This window comes from Microtus oregoni, unplaced genomic scaffold (genome assembly GCF_018167655.1).
Source record: "Microtus oregoni isolate MIOR12 unplaced genomic scaffold, Mior012 000004F_ref0000308, whole genome shotgun sequence".
In the NCBI taxonomy this organism is placed as follows: Eukaryota; Metazoa; Chordata; class Mammalia; order Rodentia; family Cricetidae; genus Microtus; species Microtus oregoni.
The window spans coordinates 24323365-24344174 of NW_024543063.1; the positions used below are offsets into that span (position 1 = coordinate 24323365).

Genomic DNA, 20810 nt, shown 5'->3' on the forward strand with positions numbered 1-20810 from the left:
ATGTGAGGCTGTGTTCTAGTGGGAGATGTTCTCCATGCAGGATGTAGCAATACTGCTCCTCTCCAAAAGAGCCATCACAGCTGCTTCATTCTGCTAAGAGAGCTTCAAACAGACATGTCCATGGCTGTTCTGTTCCACTTCCCTAAGGGAGTTTCCCAGCAGAGGTGCCCAATGCTTCTCTGTTCCACTCCACTAGGGAGTTTCCTAACAGAGATGCCAATTTTTTTTCTCAGCTTCAGCCCAAATTGTTACTTCTCTGCTTCACTGGAGTTAATGGGAAACTTGCAGAAATGTTGCAGTCTTTGGTGAAGAATTGCTACTTCTGCCCTGCTCCTTTAAGGGAGTTTGCCAGCAGAGGTGACCAAAGCTTCTCTGTTCCAATTCACTACAAAGTTTCTTACCACTACAGTGAAGGTCTTCACCCAAAACTCATTCAAGAAATTTATTTGGAAGGGAAGAATCCAGGAGAGGGGCTGTCTCTGCCAGGGCAGAAGCCAACTGAACAAGTACAGAACTTATATAGGACTTCTTAGTCACAGAGTATTCCCAGGGAGAAGGTTCTCAGGGTGGGAATTGGTTAGATGTCAGTCCCTGATCTTGAACAATGCAGAGATTGGCTGGATTTCATGTTCAGGGGTTGGTAGATCTTGAGCTAAAGGATTAGCTGGTTTTGTGCTCAGTTGGTCAAGGGTAGAGTGTGTTTCTTAGGCTTTTGTTTTAGGGTCAAAGTGTGTTCTGTCACTTGCCTTTTATAGTCTTTTAAGTCTGGTTTCAGGGTCAGGTGTTTCTTTCATTGGCTCTGGATTCAGAAACAAAGTGTATTTCCTTGTCTTGGTTTTAGAGTCAGGATGTATTTCTTTGTCTCCAGTTTCAGAGTCAAAATTGTGTATTTCACTGGCTCTGATTTCAGAGTCAGGATGTGTTTCTTTGGCTGGCCCATTTACCCTACACATAGGACTTCATAAATTCATAAATTCATTTTACCATGAGTTTGTAAATACAAACAGTATAAAATGACATCATAATTCTTGAAAAGATTGTTAACACTGTCAAATTTATTTCTACAGAAGAAATAGCTCTGTGTTGTAGGCAGAAGATCCTTGTTCATTCCTGGCTGCCTGGACCCAAAATAATTACACAGAAACTATATTAATTAAAACACTGCTTGGCCTATTAGCTTAGATTTCTTTCTTTCTTTTTTCTTTTTCTTTTTTTTTTTTTTTTTTGGTTTTTGAGACAGGGTTTCTCTGTGGCTTTGGAGCCTGTCTTGGAACTAGCTCTTGTAGACCAGGCTGACCTCAAACTCACAGAGATCCGCCTGTCGCTGCCTCCCTAGTGCTGGGATTAAAGGCATGCACCACCTCCGCCCAGCTAGCTTAGAATTCTTATTAACTAACTCTGACATCTTATATTAACCCATTCCTATTATTTTGTATTTTACCACAAGACTAGTGATTTACCAGTAAGATTCCAGAGCATCTTTCTCCAGACTCCAGATACATGGAGTCTGACTCCACTTTCTTTTCTCCTCTATCTCTTCTTGGAATTCCTGCCTTGCTCTATTCTGCCCTGCCATAGACCCAAAGCAGCTATTTTTATTAAACAAAGGCAATGAAATATATTCACAGCATACAGAGGGGAATACCAAATCACTATGTAGCTGATTATAAATGTTTTGGCTAAAGATCTGACCAAATACTGTATAATAAGAGGTCCTCTTTTTTATTTCAGGTAGTCAATGTCTACTGTAATATGCAAAGATTTTAAAAGAAAGCTGCACACAAAAATTTTACTCCTATATAAAGCACAAATTTTACCACACTGAATACATTTATAGGGTTTCTCTGCAGTATGATTTTTTCTCATGATTTAGATTATTCATACATGCAAATGCTTTATCACACTGATTACATTCATAGAGTTTATCCCCAGTGTGATATTTTATGCATTTGAAGAGTACTGTGACGTACAAAGGCTTTACCACACTCATTACATTCATAGGGTTTGTCTCCAGTATGTGTTAGTATGTCTTTGAAGATGACTATGATAAACAAAGCCTTTACCACACTAATTACATACACAATGTTTCTCTCCAATATGGGTTCTTTCATACCTTTGTAGATGACTGTGACATGCAAAGGCTTTACCACACTGGTTACATTCATAGGGTTTCCCTCCAGTATGAGTTCTTTTATGCTTTCGGAAGTTACTGTGAGATGCAAAGGCTTTACCACACTGATTACATTCATAGGGTTTCTCTCCAGTATGGGTTCTTTCATGACTTTGAAGATCACTGTGACATGCAAAGGCTTTACCACACTGGTTACATTCATAGGGCCTCTCTCCAGTATGGGTTCTTTCATGACTTTGAAGATAACTGTGACGTGTGAAGGCCTTACCACACTGATTACATTCATAGGGCCTCTCTCCAGTATGGGTTCTTTCATGCCTTTGTAGATGACTGTGCCATGCAAAGGCTTTACCACACTGGTTACATTCATAGGGTTTGTCTCCAATATGGATTCTTTCATGTGTTTGAAGAGTACTGTGATGTGCAAAGGTTTTAAAACATTGATTACATTCATAGGGTTTCTCTCCAGTATGAGTTCTTTTATGCTTTCGGAGGTAACTGTGACATGCAAAGGCTTTACCACACTGGTTACATTCATAGGGTTTCCCTCCAGTATGGGTTCTTTTATGCATTCTGAGGTAACTGTGACATGCAAAGGCTTTACCACACTGATTACATTCATAGGGTTTCTCTCCAGTATGGGTTCTTTCATGACTTTGAAGATCACTGTGACGTGCAAAGGCCTTACCACACTGATTACATTCAAAGGGCCTCTCTCCAGTATGGGTTCTTTCATGCCTTTGTAGATGACTGTGACATGCAAAGGCTTTACCACACTGGTTACATTCATAGGGCCTCTCTCCAGTATGGCTTCTTTCATGCCTTTGTAGATGACTGTGCCATGCAAAGGCTTTACCACACTGGTTACATTCATAGGGTTTCTCTCCAATATGGATTCTTTCATGTGTTTGAAGAGTACTGTGATGTGCAAAGGTTTTAAAACATTGATTACATTCATAGGGTTTCTCTCCAGTATGAGTTCTTTTATGCTTTTGGAGATAACTGTGACATGCAAAGGCTTTATCACACTGGTTACATTCATAGGGTTTCCCTCCAGTATGGGTTCTTTTATGCTTTCTGAGGTAACTGTGACATGCAAAGGCTTTACCACACTGATTACATTCATAGGGTTTCTCTCCAGTATGGGTTCTTTCATGACTTTGAAGATAACTGTGACGTGTGAAGGCCTTACCACACTGATTACATTCATAGGGCCTCTCTCCAGTATGGGTTCTTTCATGCCTTTGTAGATGACTTTGACATGCAAAGGCTTTACCACACTGGTTACAATCATAGGGTTTCCCTCCAGTATGGGTTCTTTTATGCTTTCTGAGATAACTGTGACATGCAAAGGCTTTACCACACTGATTACATTCATGGGGTTTCTCTCCAGTATAGCTTCTTTGATGCCTTTGAAGATGACTGTGACATGTAAAAGCTTTACCACACTGATTACATTCATAGGGTTTCTCTCCAGTATGGGTTCTTTCATGCCTTTGAAGATCACTGTGATATGCAAAGGCTTTACCACACTGATTACATTCGTAGGGTTTCTTTCCAGTGTATGTCTTTTTATGCATTTGAAGATGACTGTGATGTGAAAAGGCTTGACCACACTCATTTCCTTTATAGGGTTTTAATCTAGTAGGTGTTTTTTCAGGCATGTGAAGATGACTGTCACATGTAATGGCTTTAATACATTGAGTATATGCAGAAGTTTTCTCTCTAGTTTGACTTTTTTCATGCCTACAATGATAATGGTACATGTGAAAGCATTACTACATTTAATACATTGTTGAATTTTTTTATCTGTATGAATTAATTTTACAATTTAGTCCTATTTTAAAGAGGAATTATATGTTAATGTTTTATTACCATGTTTACAATTTTGTTTTTCCCCATTATTAAGGCTTGCTTTTCATCTTTAAAGATACATGATTCACATTTACAGAATCTTTTTTCTACATGAGAATTTTCGTGTATTTGAAGAGAACTGAAAAAACTCAGAGCTTTACCACTCTTATTGCATTCATAATGTGTCCTCTACTGTGAGTGATACTACATTTGCTAAGTAAACTAGGACAAAGAGAAACATTTATACAGTCCTAGTACTCATGGTGCTTTTCTGAAATGTGAGATTGTTGATATATTAACAATGAGGCTATAAAACTAATTACTTGTATACTTTTATATCAAATTCAACAAGTATACTCAACATGGAGACTGCTACATATCTTCTGTTTGTTCTGAGAGAGAGGTATGCTATATCTTTTCACATCCCTATGCTCATGTGGCTTGTATCCAGCGTAACATATGATATACCTAGTAAAGGAAGAATAACAAATACAAGATTTCCACGTTGAGTTAACACTTTATGTCCTCATAGACTTGTGGCATCTGGATTAAGGCCTCTCTACAACAGCTGCCCCTTGATTCATGACTCTAACTGCCCCCTCACTAAACTTAACACAATCACAAGTATATGGGTTAAACTACCTTTTCTATGGACTATTAGTGTAATAGAGAGTTTTAGAGATATACTTATCATCTTTTCAACATGTATATCTTTTATAATATGAATAATATGAAATAAACAGACAACTTTACAGTATAGTTCTCATTGTATGATTCAAATGGTAATACAAGTTAAGACATTGTTTCCTTGACTTCTTTTTTAAAAGAATGACTTGCAAATGCAGTTCACCTATCTGAAATTAAGGTATATGATTTTGTGAGAATTTAATAATTATCAATGCATGTTATTATATACACTGCTGCTTTTGTTTAAAACATATAGGATGTATTACAATTCTTCAGAGGTATATTTGTATATTTATAAATGAAAATTACCTTTCATGTCTTCTAGAACTTTGACAATGCTCTTCAACATTATGGTCTTCCCAACTGTATCCTAAAATATAGTGCCAGACATTATATATTAAAAATTGTAAAAAAAATTTAGCTACCATTTGTAGCAAACCTTACAACCATGCCTGATTTATTTACCCCATTCTTCTTTCTCAATCATATTACAAAAGAGCACCATTAACCAATGGACAGTTGTCCCCTTATTTGAAACATGAAAGATAATTCAGCCCTACCTATAGTAGTGAGGTTTCTGTAGGTCTCCACCATCACATCTTTGTAGAGATTCTTCTGGGAAGGATCCAGCAAAGTCCATTCTTCCCAATTGAAGTCGACATGCACATCATCATAGGTCACTGTATTCTAAAATATGCCATACATGTGTACAACCAAAAGCATGATTCTGACAACACTGTAAATGTATACTTCTTTGACAATATAGTCATATAATTCTGGTGCTCCCCATACTTATTCCATGACACAGACATCATAATTTAATCACCAAGTCACTTTAGAAGCAAAATGAATAGGAGGCTCACCTCTGTCATTTCTGACCCTTTGAATGGGATATCACCTTACAAGAGAAATGCCTACTAACCAACAATGAAAGATATGTAAACAGATCAAGAGTACAGAGTACAGATAAGAGAAACTGTATGAAAGATTAATTCCTACCTACAAAAAGAAAAATAAGATGAAAAAGCCAGATGTATTGAATCATACCTCTAATCCTTGTACTCAGAAGGCAGAGGCATGTATATCTATCTTCCTCTGAGTTGAATACCAGCCTAGTCTATGCAATCACTTCTAGGACAGCAAGAAATGCATATTAAATATCTGTTTCACATGAAAAATATCAAACAAATATAAAAGAAATAACTCATAGGTTTTTGCTGAAGTTTCTACAAAGAGTTATGCATTCACTTGAACTCTTTATTCATCTACCAGAAACCTGAAGTGTCCCAATTTTAACTGCAATGTAAATAAGATTTTACTAAAAGCACTGTGTGTTTAAAGTTACAAATTGACAAATGAAAACAATAGCAATTAATATGCTGATTATAAATAATCAACACAGAGCAGGAAAGATAGATCAACAGTAAATAGTCCTCCTGGTCTTGCATACAGGTGGGCTCAAGGACTTACATGGGGGATCATAACTATGCATTGTTCCCAGCATAGGGTTTCTGTAACGGCGTAAATGAATGCAGACAGAGTGTAGAAATATATATATATATATATATATATATATATATATATATATATATATATATATATTTAATGTAGAAAATACCCCCAGAAATAGATTACATAATGCTTTATTAACCTTGAATTTTCTTAACGCTAATGAGAAAGGAACGACAGCAGCAGAAAGACATTGGATAATGGAAAAGTCTGCTGAACTAAATCAACCGATTTATTTCAAAGATGTGCTGACCTCTCAGTGGAAGCCAGGAGATGTGCTACGTTGGGGAAGGGGTTTTGCTCTTGTTTCCACAGGAGAAGAAAAATTGTGGATACCATCAAAATTAATAAAGTTTCGATTTGAAGAGGAGAAACCTCTTGGAAAGGAGAAATGACAACTCATCCACAACGATGATATTCATACAGGTGGTAAGAAAAACATATAGAATGGGGGCAGGGTTCTGTTCTTATCTCCACAGGAAAACACTCATCTTTGAGAAATTCAAGGGACCCTGGATGTTTGGATACTGACAGATGGAAAAATACCTGCCCAATAGGAAATATCAAGAAAACTGAATGGGTTGTGTAAGTAATATTAAACCATATTTCTAAATTTATAAAGCTGGTTTTGAAGTTGGACTCTGGCTCAGTCCCTCTCCAATTCCAAGCCTGTTAGTAAGAGAAAAACCCAGAGTTTCTGGAGTTTCTGTCTCATGTCAAGAGCCATGATATGGGACAGAAAGAAATATGAGTTTAGAAAACATCTTTGCTTTTCTTCATATCTATCATACTTTTCATTGAATATATCTATCATGTCTTTCATTGAATATATATATATATGTCTATATATGTCTATATGATTAATGTTTAAGTTTTTCATAATGAACAATGAGTTTTTCCTGAAGTGACATTTGAAGTTTCCAGGAAGAAGATGGGGCCCCATAACAACAACTCCACCTGGTTGATATGACGTCATGATACTGACAGCGCTACTACAAGACCTGCTTTGGGTACCAGCTGCACAAGACAGTTCCAACTTGGTTAGCTGAAATGGTGCACATCTTATACAACATTTTGGCCAGACCTGCACGAAAATACTCAGAGACTATTTGCAATTTTAAAAGACATTATCTTGAAATTTAACCATCATTTTACTTTCACAGGATCCCCCAGAAAGAACGTCGCCCCTATGACAGCTGGAAGTAATTCTAGAGAACGACGTCCCCTCTCCCAGTAAAGTTTGCCCTTGGGTTTAGGGACATCATTTAGGGGTTGATTATAATTAGTATATGATTGAGGGTTGGGAGAGGAATTTTATAAGCTCAGGGATCATTTAAAAAAAAAAGAGGGATGATGGGATAATAGACAAATATATTGGTATAGATTCTTGTATATTGATACAAAGTTAAATTATATTGACTATTGTATGCATGCATGTTTCTACCTCTGTTTAAAACATTTTTATGTATTGACATATATTGTATTGATATATATATATATTGTATATATTTACCATATTGCAGTGTACATTTCTACCTCTGATTAAGATACTTATATAATATTTGTGTATTGATATATATTTACCTACTGCAATGTATATTTGTACATTGTTTATATTTGGAGGTCATTGTCCTCATTTGTTTCACAGTCGTTTATTGTCTTAGTCTTTAAGTTAGATAGATATTGAGAATTATATAGACTAATTGTCATCTAAGTTTGTCATTTATAATTAGACTAATCAGGTTCTTTAGATATATAGAGATTATACTTTAGATATATAGAGATTATAGATAGATAATCTTCAACCTCTTCAAAGAGCTGTAGAAAATGGCCTTTAATCTAACTCAGTCGGTAGAGCATGAGACTCTTAATCTCAGGGTCGTGGGTTCGAGCCCCACGTTGGGCGCCAAAATGTAACGGCGTAAATGAATGCAGACAGAGTGTAGAAATATATATATATAGATTTAATGTAGAAATAGACTTACAGAACCACCGTTCCCGCGGAGACCAGGAAAGCAGAAGCGAGAGCTCTGAGCTTGCTCGCCAAATTTATAGGCAGACATTAGCCCGAGGCAAACACGCCCCTTAAGGAGCGGGACTTATCCCTACAGGTTTCTAATACCATCTTTTGATCAATGTAAAGACCAGGTACTCACATGGTGCATATCCATGCATACAGGTAAAATACGTAGAGGTAGGCAGAGTAGACAGGATTGAATTCTGGAAGGAAGAAGGCAGAGTCAGAGAACCACCATGGAGGTGCCAATATCAGACATGCTGCATCTTTCCCGGTAAGCCACAACCTTGTGGTGATATCCAGATTACTAGAAATGGGTTAAATCAATATATGAGAGTTAGCCAATAAGAGGCTACAGATAATGAACCAGGTAGTGTTTAAATTAATACAGCTTCTGTGTGATTATTTTGGGTGTAAGCTAGCCAGGACGACAAGCAATCCCATCTTCGTCACCAAGAAGGGAACAAAGGGCCACCCTCCTCCTACTACAAAAATATTCTTTTTAAAATAAAAATTCAAAACAAACAAAACAAGCAGGAAGAAGTTTATGCACCTGCAATCCAATGACTCAGAAGGCACAGGCAGTATTAATGTCATGAATACATGCCATTCTGGGAAACATAATGAAACCTTCTGACAAATTTTAAAATTCAAGATATGGGTGAAGCTCAGTACAATAGCATATGCTTGATAGGAACCATCATACAACAATATTAAAACAAAAGCCAGGAATGCTGGCCCACTTTTAATCCCAGCACTTGGGAGTCAGAGTCAAAAGATCTCTGAGTTTGAAGCCAGCCTGGTATATAGAGCTACTTTCAGGACAGCTAGGGCTACAAAGACAAACCTTGTCTCCAAAAATAAACTAACAAAAATGAAAACAGTGGGCTATTAAACCACCTAGGCACCAAATAGCAGCTAATTCTACTGAATCTTGTGTGATTTAATGTTAGAATTTATGATGGTGGGGAAGTTGTGACAGCAAAAGAAGAAAGCTGACTGATTAGTTTCAACCACAACATGGTAGGCACAAAGAACAGGAAATGGGTTGAGGCTACAGAAACTCATATTGTGGGATTCCCTTCTGTATGCTGTGATTATCATTGGTTAATACAGGAACTGCTTTGGGCTTAAGCAGAGCTATGGGAAAGAACTTAGCTAGGTGGGGAAAACAAAACTGAATGCTAGGAGAAAGAAGGTGGAGTCAGAGAGAAGACATGGAGCCCCTCCAGAGACAGATGCTGAGATCTTTACGTAAGCCACAGTCACATAGCAATAAACAGATTAATAGAAATTGGTTAAATTAATATGTAACTGTTAGCCAGTAAGAAGCTAGAGCTAATGGGCAAAGCAGTGATTTATTAATACAGTTTCTGTGTGATTATTTCAGGGCTGAGCAGTTGGGAACTAACAAGTGGCTTCCCACAACAAACTGGTGCTTGTGTGGCCAACTAAAATCCACTTAAAATCTTAGAGGGCTTGGAAAAGGATTCTAGACACTAAAAAAATAAAGTTTAGCCACATTTATTTCCCCAAATGGGGTTTTCTTACTAGTGACATGCTTTAAGAGAGTTTTTTCTGATTTAGAGATAGCAGGAAAAAACCTGCACCATTTTGAAATGCCGGCTTTCTGGACTGTGCTGCCACCATGAACTCTGACTTTCTGGAGGACCAGCTATGGGATCTGTGAGCAGATTGCTACTGGCAACTTAGATCCCCTATATGCCTGAAAATGGGGCAATGTACATGGCTCTCAGAGGCAGCAAGCATGCCTCTGCCATGTTGGACTGGATCTAGCAAGCAGGCAGGCCGTATTTGCTCTACCAATGGCACAGCTTAAGTTCCAAAGTGCTTAGCATTTTAAGAAGCGCTCCTAAACAGTAAAGAATTACAGACACACAATAGGACAGATTCATACATAAAAGACCTCTAAATGAGACATGGTGTGTTTAAAAAATGTACATAGGCTTGGGAGAGAGAAGAAAAATATAGAAAGTTATAAAAAGAAGTAAATGGTTTATAAAAATGAAACAAAGTCTTCAAAGAAACAGAATATAGACAATCATAAATTAAAGGAGTAAATATAATAAAATAAATATTAAAAAGTAATAGAATAAAATAATAAGCCACATAAACATGGACTATATACAGAGTCTCTGGATTATGTATATTATTGTGTTTTCTTTAAGTTTTTTGGCTGTAAAGGAGCTAAGTAACCAACATATATATTTTAAAGGTATCATGTCTTCAGGATTTGGGTCTAAGGATTTGTTGCTTTGCAAAAGAGGTTCTCCTTTTTTTTCCACAAAGGATGAGAACCTGTGGAATCCCTCCAGACTAATGTGGTTTGATGAAGCAAGACCGCCCAAAAGGTCACTATGAACACACCCAAAAAATTACTTCACCAAATAAAGAGCAGGAAGCAGTTTGAAGAGAACTATGCCCATATTCCCAAATACTGTTCATAAATGTTTGTTTATATTTAAAAGGGAATATGCTATAGAGATTTGCATTGGTATGGATCTTGGTTTATTGATACTAATTTAAGGTCAATTTTATTATATGCATTTCTGCTCTTGATTAAGGCATTGTATTTGTCTAGCTCATTTAAAAATGTAATGTATAATTAAAATATAGGTAAATAGAGAGTCATCTATAATAGTAATAGTTAGTGGCATATTAGTTAGATTTTCTCGATGTATAGAAATGTATTTCAGATAGATAGGGATTCTTCAAATCTTACAGAGACGTTCAGAATATGACCTTTAAAATGTTTTAAGAGCTTAAGACTTTTCATGACAATGAGACACATCTGCTCCTGGCAGCACCAATCTACTTCAAGAGGATAATCAGCATCGAAGAGGCTCCTTATGGAGTTTGTTAGCCATTGGGGCAAGAAACTGCTCTAGGATGGACTGCTTGATGAACTAGACATGCAGGACTCACAGGGTTCCTGATTCATGAAAGCATCTGCCAGACATTCTGCAGGACACAGAAGAAGGCAACTGATGGACTTTTCCATTGCAAGGCAGAACAGGTCTTCAAATTTCCTACTTTATGGAAAAGTCTGCTTGATAGTATGGACCTGTGAGCTGAAGATTGGATGCCCCCAACAACACAGAAGAACTTTGGGTGACTGTACAGGCAACAAGATGTCTTTGTCATTTCTAGAGTTTTGGAAGTTGCTTACAATATACTTCCTGTTTACCTAGGTAATATTATATCCTTCTGGAGTCTCTGATGGAGTTGAAGAATTGGGAGGTGATATGGAATTCCTCTCTCTATGCTGTGATTATCATTGTTTAATAAGGGAACTGTTTTGGACCTATAGAAGAGCTATAGGGCAGAACTTAGGTGGGGGGGGGGGGGTAACTAAACTGAATGCTGGGAGGAAGAATGCGGAGTCAGAAAGAAGTTATGTAGCCTTGCCAGAGACAGATTCTGGGAACTTTGGCTGGTAAACCACAGCCACATAGTGTTATACAGATTAATAGAAATGGGTTAAATTAAAATGTAAGAGTTAGCCTTAAATAAGAAGCTAAAGCTAAAAGGCCAAGCAGTGATTTAATTAATACAGTTTCTGTGTGATTATTTCAGGGCTGAGCAGCTGGGAACAAACAAGTAGCCCTCTTTACTACATCATATCACAGCCCCAATGAAAGATTCCATCCAGAGAGGCTCCTCCTACTAATAATTTCACAAGCAATCAAATGAAAGTTAACAAGAAGAGGCACATGTTAAAATACATCTTCTTATCTGGGAGGTTTTCATTCAATCAATTAAATTCTAACCTGGGTCACTAGAGGCTTATAGTCATCCAAGAAGAAAATTAATTTAGTCATTTCAATGATACTCATAGTCTGCAATAGCCCCTACACTTTTCAAATGTTAAAAGTCTCTTCTGATGCTCAAAACAATCACTTGACAGTGACTTGTGGACAGAGGTTTCTGTCCTACCTGGCCTCAGTCATTCAATCCCAAAGAAACACACAGAGGTCTCCATTAATTATAAACTGGTTGGCCTATTAGCTCAGGCTTTTTATTAACTAATTCTCACATCTTACATGGTTAGCCACATGGTTTGGTAACTTTTATCAGTGAGGCATTCTCATCTTGTTTCCTCTATGTCTGGGTGATGACTGCAGACTTAGCCTTTCCTCTTCCCAGAATTCACCTGTTCTCGTCACCCCACATATCCTTCCTGCCTGGTTACTGGTAATCAGCATTTTATTAAACTAATACAAGTGACAAATCTTTGCAAGGTACAAGACCAGTGTCCCACAGCAAATAACATCTTGTAAAAATCAGAAAACAAGTTACATCTTTCCAACATACAATGGTATAGAATATAGAATACTATTTACATTCCAAAATAGAGAAATGGAGACATAGTGAGAGAAGATTGAACCAAGGCAGGACTGAAGCACAGCAGGACAAATATCAAATCCTGTAGCTCTGTCTCAGATACACAAGGCTTCAGTTTCAAAGGGCTTAGATGGCCCTATCCCTGCATCTATTTTTCATTTTTTTTTGTTTTTGTTTTTTTGAGACAGGGTTTTCCTGTAGCTTTAGAGCCTGTCCTGGAACTAGCTCTTGTAGACCAGGCTGACCTCAAACTCATAGAGATCTACCTGCTCTGCCTCCCGAGTGCTGGGATTAAAGGCATGCACCACTACCACCCAGCCCTGCATCTTTTCATATATCTCTGTGGTTAATTTCACTCCCTATATTCAGCTAGTTCTCCACAGAAGATGTTTTATAGTTTAGGCATCTCAATATCTTGTGGTATCAAAATGCAACCTAGGCTGTATCAAAATACAACCCTGGCTGTTGTGGAATATTATTGTAAGATGTGTTATATTTGTTTATGTTGTGAAACAATTGTTTCAATGATACAAATATGTGTTGCATTCTTTTATGTTGCATGTGTGTAATTCTGTGAAGCTATGATACTGGGCTGGTCTAAAATACCTATTTGGCCTAATGAACAGTCAGTAGCTTGGTAGAAAAGTATAAGAAGGGCTGGCAAGCAGAAAGAATAAACAGGAGGAGAAATCTTGGAGGAAAAAAAGGAAGGATGACCAAGAAAAGGGGAGAAAAGCATGGGCCAGCGACTCAGATGCACAGCAAGCCACAGAATAAGAAGTAAATAAAATTTATACAGAATAGAGAAAGATAAAAACCCAGAGGCAAAAGGTAGATGGGACAATTAGTTTAGAAACGCTGGCTAGAAATAAGACAACCTAAGACCAGAAATTTATAATAATAATAATAATAATAATAATAATAATAATAATAATAAGCCTCAGTGTATGTCACTTTTTGAGAGCTGGGTGGCAGACTTCCAAAAGAGTAAAAACAACAACAACAACAGGTTTTGTCCTCATAGCTTCATGGTATGAACTCTCACAATCTCTTCACTGGGTTCCTGTCTCTGCCAAACATGGATGCCAGTAACAATGCTGAATTGTAACCACAAACTAAAAACCCAGTACCCTAAATTTTGATTCTTTCTTGTTTCCAGGACCAGCACATGATGAGTGGTCCTGAAAAGCTTAACTTCTTAATTGACAGACACTAACACACTTGGACCACAGGCGTAGCAGATTTTGTATGAAATTGCTTCCTGGGATTAGGAATCACTTTGCTTACTCCTTACATAAATTGAAGATTTATGTGGATGGAGTCTTACTCCTGGAGCACCTTGCTAGACTTCCATTCCATGGCAAGGGCCTATCTATAATAGTAATAAACTCCTTGAAAATCCCTGCTTCTTTCAGTAATTGGTTGCCATCCTAAACTACCTTTTCATTTTCATTTATTTCAGCCCCACATGTTTTCTTTTTACTGTAGACCTGAATGAATCATCAGTAATAACCATCCAACAGATCCAATATTTTATTTAAGGAATCAGCCCATTTTTTTAAATTGTGCTTTACTAAATTTCCAGGTAATAGAAAGATTTTGGAGCCAAAATATCACACAAATGACCTCTAACTTAATCTGTTATGGAGTCTATAATTTCCAACTGAAATCCTATGATCTCAGTCTCTACTTTCTGGCATTCTTCTTAACATTTCTGTCTTCCTGGTCCTATAAGAACAGCCAATTTAGTTCTGTGTACTACTTTCTATATTTTTTTCACCACCTAAAGTCTAGATATCTTCTACACACTTTCAAGAGGCATCATTCCCAGGTTCTGCCTAGCAACAATATTACTTTTGGTTTTCCATTTCTTTGTCCTAACTTGCATTTATGTTGCTCTGATTAAATCCTCTAACCAAAACCAGCTCAGACAATGAGTGGGGTAATATGACTTCATCATTTTCAGAGCTTAGGATAGAAAATCAAGTTAATAGTTGAATGCAAAAATCCATGGACAAAGATTTTTTCCTGACTTTCGCTCTTGCCTAGTCAGTCACTCTTCATTCATGCTAAGATAGCTCCCTTTTGTAGCCCAAGCCCACTTTCTTAGGGATATTGCCACCCTCATTGGAGGAGCCTTCCCACGTCAATCATCAACACAATCTCTCCCAGATACAGCAGTCTATGGCTTTTATGAACCACACCACTCTGAACACAGTTGAGCAAATGTCCTTGTGGTAGGATCTTTTGGATATATGTCCAAGAGTGGTATAGCTGGGTCTTGAGGTGAATTTACTCACAACTTCCTGAGGACTGCATGATGATTTCCACATTGGCTGTACAGGTTTGCACTTGTACAATGAATCCCCTTGCTACATGTCCTTGCCAGCATTAGCTGCCCCTTGATTTATGGAGCTTAACAAATCGAACAGGTGTAAAATAAAATCTCAAAGTAGTTTTGATATTCATTTTCCTGATGGCTAAAGATGTTGAACATGTCTTCAAGTGTTTCTCAGTCACTTTAGATTCTTTTACTGAGAATTCTGATTAGAGGTGTTCCCCATTATAGTTGGATTATTTGCTTTGTTGTTGTCTAGTTTCTTGAATTCTTTAATATCCTAGGTGAGGAAACCCAGAATCACATAGAAAAATATGATATTTACTCACTTATAGGTGAATATTAGCAGTTAAGTAAAGTATAATCACAGTAATCACAGTTAATCGCAGTACAATCCACAGACACAGAGAGGCTAAGTAACAACAGCTCTAGGGGAGATGCATGGATCTCCCTTGTAGGCAGAAATAGAACAGATCTTGTAGGTATACTGGAGGCAGGCGGGATGGGAAGAGGAAGGATCAGGTGAGCAAGGAAGGGAGAGATGGGGAGAAGACAGGGAAAGATGATGGGAGTAGAGGAGATTTTAACAGGGGATGTGGAAACTGTAGTGAAAACATTCTGGAAACTATAAAGGTGACCCTAGTGACTGTTCCTAGTAATCAAGAATATGGAGGTTGAACTAGCCATCTTCTGTAACCACATAAAGCTCCCAGTGGGACTGGGACACCAAGCCAGCCACAAAATATTCAACCCACTTGTACCACCTGCAAGATATGCTGGGGCACTGGTGACTCTGAGATTTCTTAATGGCCAATAAATGACTGGTCTAACTTGAAGCCCATACTGTGAGAGGAAACCCATAACTGACACTGCCTAGATGGCCAGGAACCAGAACTTGAATGGCTCAGAGAACAGGGGTAGAACCAAATAACAGCTGACCAAGAAAAGATATCAATAAAATGATTCTTAACTATTTCTTGCTATAATCATAGGTTGATACCTGGCCTACTTGTTATTAAGAGGCTTCTTCTAGGGGCTGATGGAAGCCCATCAGAGATCCTTACCCAAACATAAGCTTGAGCTGTGTTGATCTTGTAGAAGGAGGAAGTGAGGATTACAGCATTCAGTGGTTGAGGAAATCAGGAGAACATGTCCCACACAATCAACTACATAGGGCATATAGTGGCTCAAAGAAAACTGATGTAGCAGCAATCATAGAGTCTTCATGGCTCTGTGCCAGGTCCTCTGCATACATGCTATAGTTTAGCTTGGGGTGTTTGTGAAACTCCTAACTGTAGGAGTCATGGCATCTCTGACTCTTTTGTCTGTTCTTAGGACCCTTTTCCTTCTATTGCATTGGCCTTGTCTAGCCTTGAAATAAGAGTCTGTGCCTAGTCTTATTGCACCTTGGTATGATTTATTTTGTTGATTTCCCTGGAAGGTCCGCTCTTTTTTTTTTTTTGAAGGAAAAAGGAAGCAGTGGAGCTGGGACAATGGGATTTGGTGAGGGAGGAACTGGAATGAGTAGAGGAGGGTGAGAATTGAATCAGGATATATAGAATGAGAGAAGAATAAATACAAATAAAAATAAAATGCATTTAGTGTAAGTTCAATGATCCTTATAATCTGTAGCAGCCCAAACATCACAAATGTCCAAAATCTCTTCTGACATTTTAGACAATCTCTTGACTGTCACATGTTGTAAAATAAAAAAATAAAGATTTACAACATATAATGGCACAGGGCATATTCCCATTCATAAAAACAGGAATATGACTGTGTTACACCTCCCATCTTAGGCAGACTCATGTGTATGTCACACCAGTGAGAACAGATAGGCAGACCACAAACCCATGAAATTTCCACACTCCCTACATTCCCACAGAAATGATCTTTCAGCAACCCTACAGCTGCTACCCCCAAAACCATGTACCCACACCTATGTCAGATGCATAGCCTCTGCTCAAGTGCAGGCCACATCAGCCAAAAAAACAGGTAGGAAAACAGAGGTAAAGACTCTCTGCTGGACCAGAACATATGAAAGTCACCAGAAATTCACATGAGTTTCTTGTCTGTGCACCTCCTCCATTCTTTTAATAATCCCACAACACTATCCCCAATCCCACTTCCCTCCTCTTCTCTGTGTTGTAGCCTTGAACTTCAACTATCTGCAAGAAGTCTATGTAGGCCACCTTCCAACTGACCTTCCTCAGTCTCTCAGTCCCCATCACCACTATCTCCAAATTCTCTACGGTCTCCTTTCCTTTCATGCCCAAACATGGGTGGACACCATTTGTAAGATTTCCAGCTCTAACTTGGGATGAGAGCACCTGCTCAACCATAGGCCACATAAAGAAGAAAATTAGAAAGCAAATAGAAACCAAGCAAAAAAATACCCATGCAACAAAGACAAACTGAGAGATGAGTACCTAGATCCACAAATTCCTAAAACCCAGATACTTGGACACCAACATAAAAACACAATCAGCAACAGCCAGAGCAATAAGTCACTACCAGATTCCAGGTATCCTACTGCTGCAAGCTCTGAATATTCCAATAGAATTGAAGCACAATTAAGTTAAGACCAACTTTATGAAGATGATAGAAGTCCTTAAAGAAGTAAATGAATCCCTTTTTTAAAAAAGGAGAGAAAGGATAAATGAAGTATTGGAGAAAATTAATATATCCCTTAAAGAAAACCAAAAAGCAAATGAAGAAACAGTTGACAGAAATGAAGCTGTTCAAGACCTTAAAATAGAAATAGGAGCAATTAAAAAATATGAACTGAGGGCTGGAGAGATGGCTCAGAGGTTAAGAGCACTGGCTGCTCTTCCAGAGGTCCTGAGTTCAATTCCCAGCAACCACATGGTGGCTCACAACCATCTGTACTGACATCTGGCGCCCTCCTCTGGTATGCGGGCAGAGGCAGAATGTTGTATACATAATAAATAAATAAATCTTAAAAAAAAAATATGAACTGAAATAATTATGAAAATGAAAATCTAAGTAATCAAATAAGACATACAGAGGCATGTTTCACTAAAAGAATACAAGACATTGAACAGAGAATTTCAGACTTTATAGGCATGATCAAAGAAATGGACATATTGATCAAAGAAAATGTTAAACCAAAAATTTCCTGAAACATAACATCCAGGAAATCTGAAACACTAGAAAAATACCAACCCTAATAATAACAGGAAATGGAGAAGTATCTTACCCCAAAAAACACAGAAAATTCAAAAAAATTCATAGTCATAATCTTTTCTAACTAAAACGACACAGGAGAACGCAGGCCACAGAATCAACTAAGTAGGGCTCTTAGGAGCTCACAGAGGCTGAAATAGCAATCATGGAGCCTGTAAGAGTTTGCCCCAATTCCTCTATATATATGTTATCATTTGTAGCATGCTATTTTTGTGCAACTCCTAACAGTGGGAGTGGGGAATGTCTCTGACTCTTTTTAGTGCTCTTGGAACCCTTTTTCTCCTACTAGATTGACCCATGCAGTCTTTGATATGTGCCTAGTCTAATTTCAATTTGCTATGTATGGCTTTATTGATATCTCTTATGTGTCTGCTCTATTCTGAAGGGAAATGAAGACTGAGTGCATCTGGTGGAGAAGGGAGTAGTGGAGAGGACTGAGAGAAATGGAGAATAGAAAAACTGAAGTTGGGATATATTATAAGAAAAGTGATGTGTGATGTCTTTCTGTATAAGTGTTGCTTTTATTGGATAATGAATAAAGCTGCTTTGGCAAGGCAGAATATAGCCAGGTTGGAAGAGATATGAGTAGGCAGAATGTAAGAGAGGCCATGTATCTGCCAAAGCAGAAAGACGCCCCAGAACCTTATCAGTAGGCCACAGCCTCGTGGTGACACAGAGATTAATAGACATGGGTTAAGATGAAAGAGCAAGTTAATAAGAAGCCTGAGCTAGTAGGCCAAAGAGTGCTGTAATTAATATAGTTTCTGTGTGATTATTCAGGTCTGGGTGCCTGGGAAATGAATAAGCAGCCTGTGTTTACAAGAAGAATAAATTTTGAAAAGAGAGAGAGAGAAATCTGGACACAGTGAGGGAAGATTGGTTCATGGTAACACTAAAACTCAGTAGGGCAAACAACAAATCCTTTAGCTGTGCCTCAGATAGGTAGGGATCCGTTTTCAAAGAGCTTAGATAGTACTATTCATGAAAAATTATATATATATATATATATATATATATATGTACATATCTACCTCCTATATGTAGTTCTCCATGGCAGATATCTCATAGCTTGGGTATCACAACATCCTATCATCTAAAAATACAACTCTGTCTTCATCTTCACAACTTCATGCGATAAAGTTTCACAGTCTCCTCAGTGGGTTTCTGACTCTGCCAAACACAGATGGACAAAACCATGTTCAACTGAAACTAAAGAGGAAGAATTTATGACTTAAAAATTTTGCTTCTTTCTTTTTTCCAGAAACAATACAGCATGGGTCCCTCCACAACACACACAATTTGGCTTCTAAGTTGTTATGGATGCTACTATGCTTGGTTCAGAGTTCCAGCAGCTTCTGCATGAAGTTGCTTTCTCAGATTAGGAATCAGGTTGCCTATTCCTTTGAGAAATTGAAGACTTAGATAGATGAAATCTTTCCCTAAGTTACCTTCCTAGGCTTCAAATAATAAGAAGGGCCTTCTCTTTAATGGTTCTAAACTTCTTGAAATTTTGTCCTCTTTTTCACGACAGGACTGCCATTTGAATCTTCCTAGTGTTTTTCTCCACAAAACTGACTTTTTGTTTCTATTCACATCACTCATTTTTTTCCACTGAATAAATCATCAGTAACAAATACCTAACAGAATCAATGCTTTGTCTAAGAAATCACCCAATTACTTTTTAAGTTTGCCTTACTCAACTTCTCAGGGAATGGAGAAAATTGGAATGATTTGGGAAGAAAATATACAAATGACCCATAGATAAATTTTTCATGAAGTCTATTTCCCACTGAAATCCAATGAACTCAAGCTCCACTCTGTGCATTACTTTCAACACCCCCATATTCCTAGTCCTACAGGAATAGTTAATTAAGCTCTGTACAGTTTTCTATGCCTTTTGCCATCTAAAGTCCTAATATCCTCCACATTCCTCCAAAAGACAATGTTCCCACATTCTACCCAGCAACAAAATCACTTTTGGTGTACCACATTTTGACCTAATTTATTCATTTCTTGCTGTGATTAAATTCTCTAAATAAAAGCATGTGAGGTAATAAACAGGTTTCTTTGACTGATATTTTCAGATCACAACCCACAACTGTGGAAGCTTAGGATAGAAATTCAAGTTACAAAATGAAGGCAAGAGACACTAAGGAAAAATGTTTACTGGTTTTCGCTCTTGCTTAGTCACTCTCTCTTGTTCAGCTAGCCTTCTTATCCCTCTCAGTCCCACTTTCTTAGGGTATTGAAAGCATCAGTGGAAGAGAAGAGCCTTCCCACATGAATCATCAATCAACACAATTTTCCCATAGTTAGTAGCAATTTTGATCTGGGCAAAACCTCAACTGATGTTCTCTCAAGATGACTCTAATCTACATCATGTTGACAGCTGAAGCTAATTAAGGTAGAGATGATAATATATGAGAAGAAGATTTTTTAACACAAAATCAATATATTAACCATATCAAACATGAAGAACTGAAAAACACAGATAGGTCAAGAAATGAGAAAAAGTAAGCCTCTAAGATCAAGAAGAGAAAACAAAAACTGTTTCTCCACAGAAACTTACTAAACCAAGAAATGTTCAAGGACCTATGAACACCTGATTTTCAATAAAGGAGCTAAAAGTATACAATGGAAGAAAGAAAGCATCTTCAACAAATGGTGCTGGAATAACTGGATGTCAACCTGTAGAAGAATGA

The 20810-nt window shown here is 37.6% G+C and overlaps 1 protein-coding gene across 1 annotated transcript in view; it reads right to left on the minus strand.

Moving 5' to 3' along the window:
- Positions 1 to 2067: 2067 nt before the first annotated feature.
- Positions 2068 to 20810, minus strand: part of Znf33b (zinc finger protein 33B) — a 33617-nt gene continuing 14874 nt past the window's right edge. The window contains 3 exon segments of the mRNA XM_041649842.1: positions 2068 to 3663; positions 3747 to 3877; positions 5233 to 5359. Coding sequence (XP_041505776.1) covers positions 2068 to 3663; positions 3747 to 3877; positions 5233 to 5359 — 1854 coding nt within the window.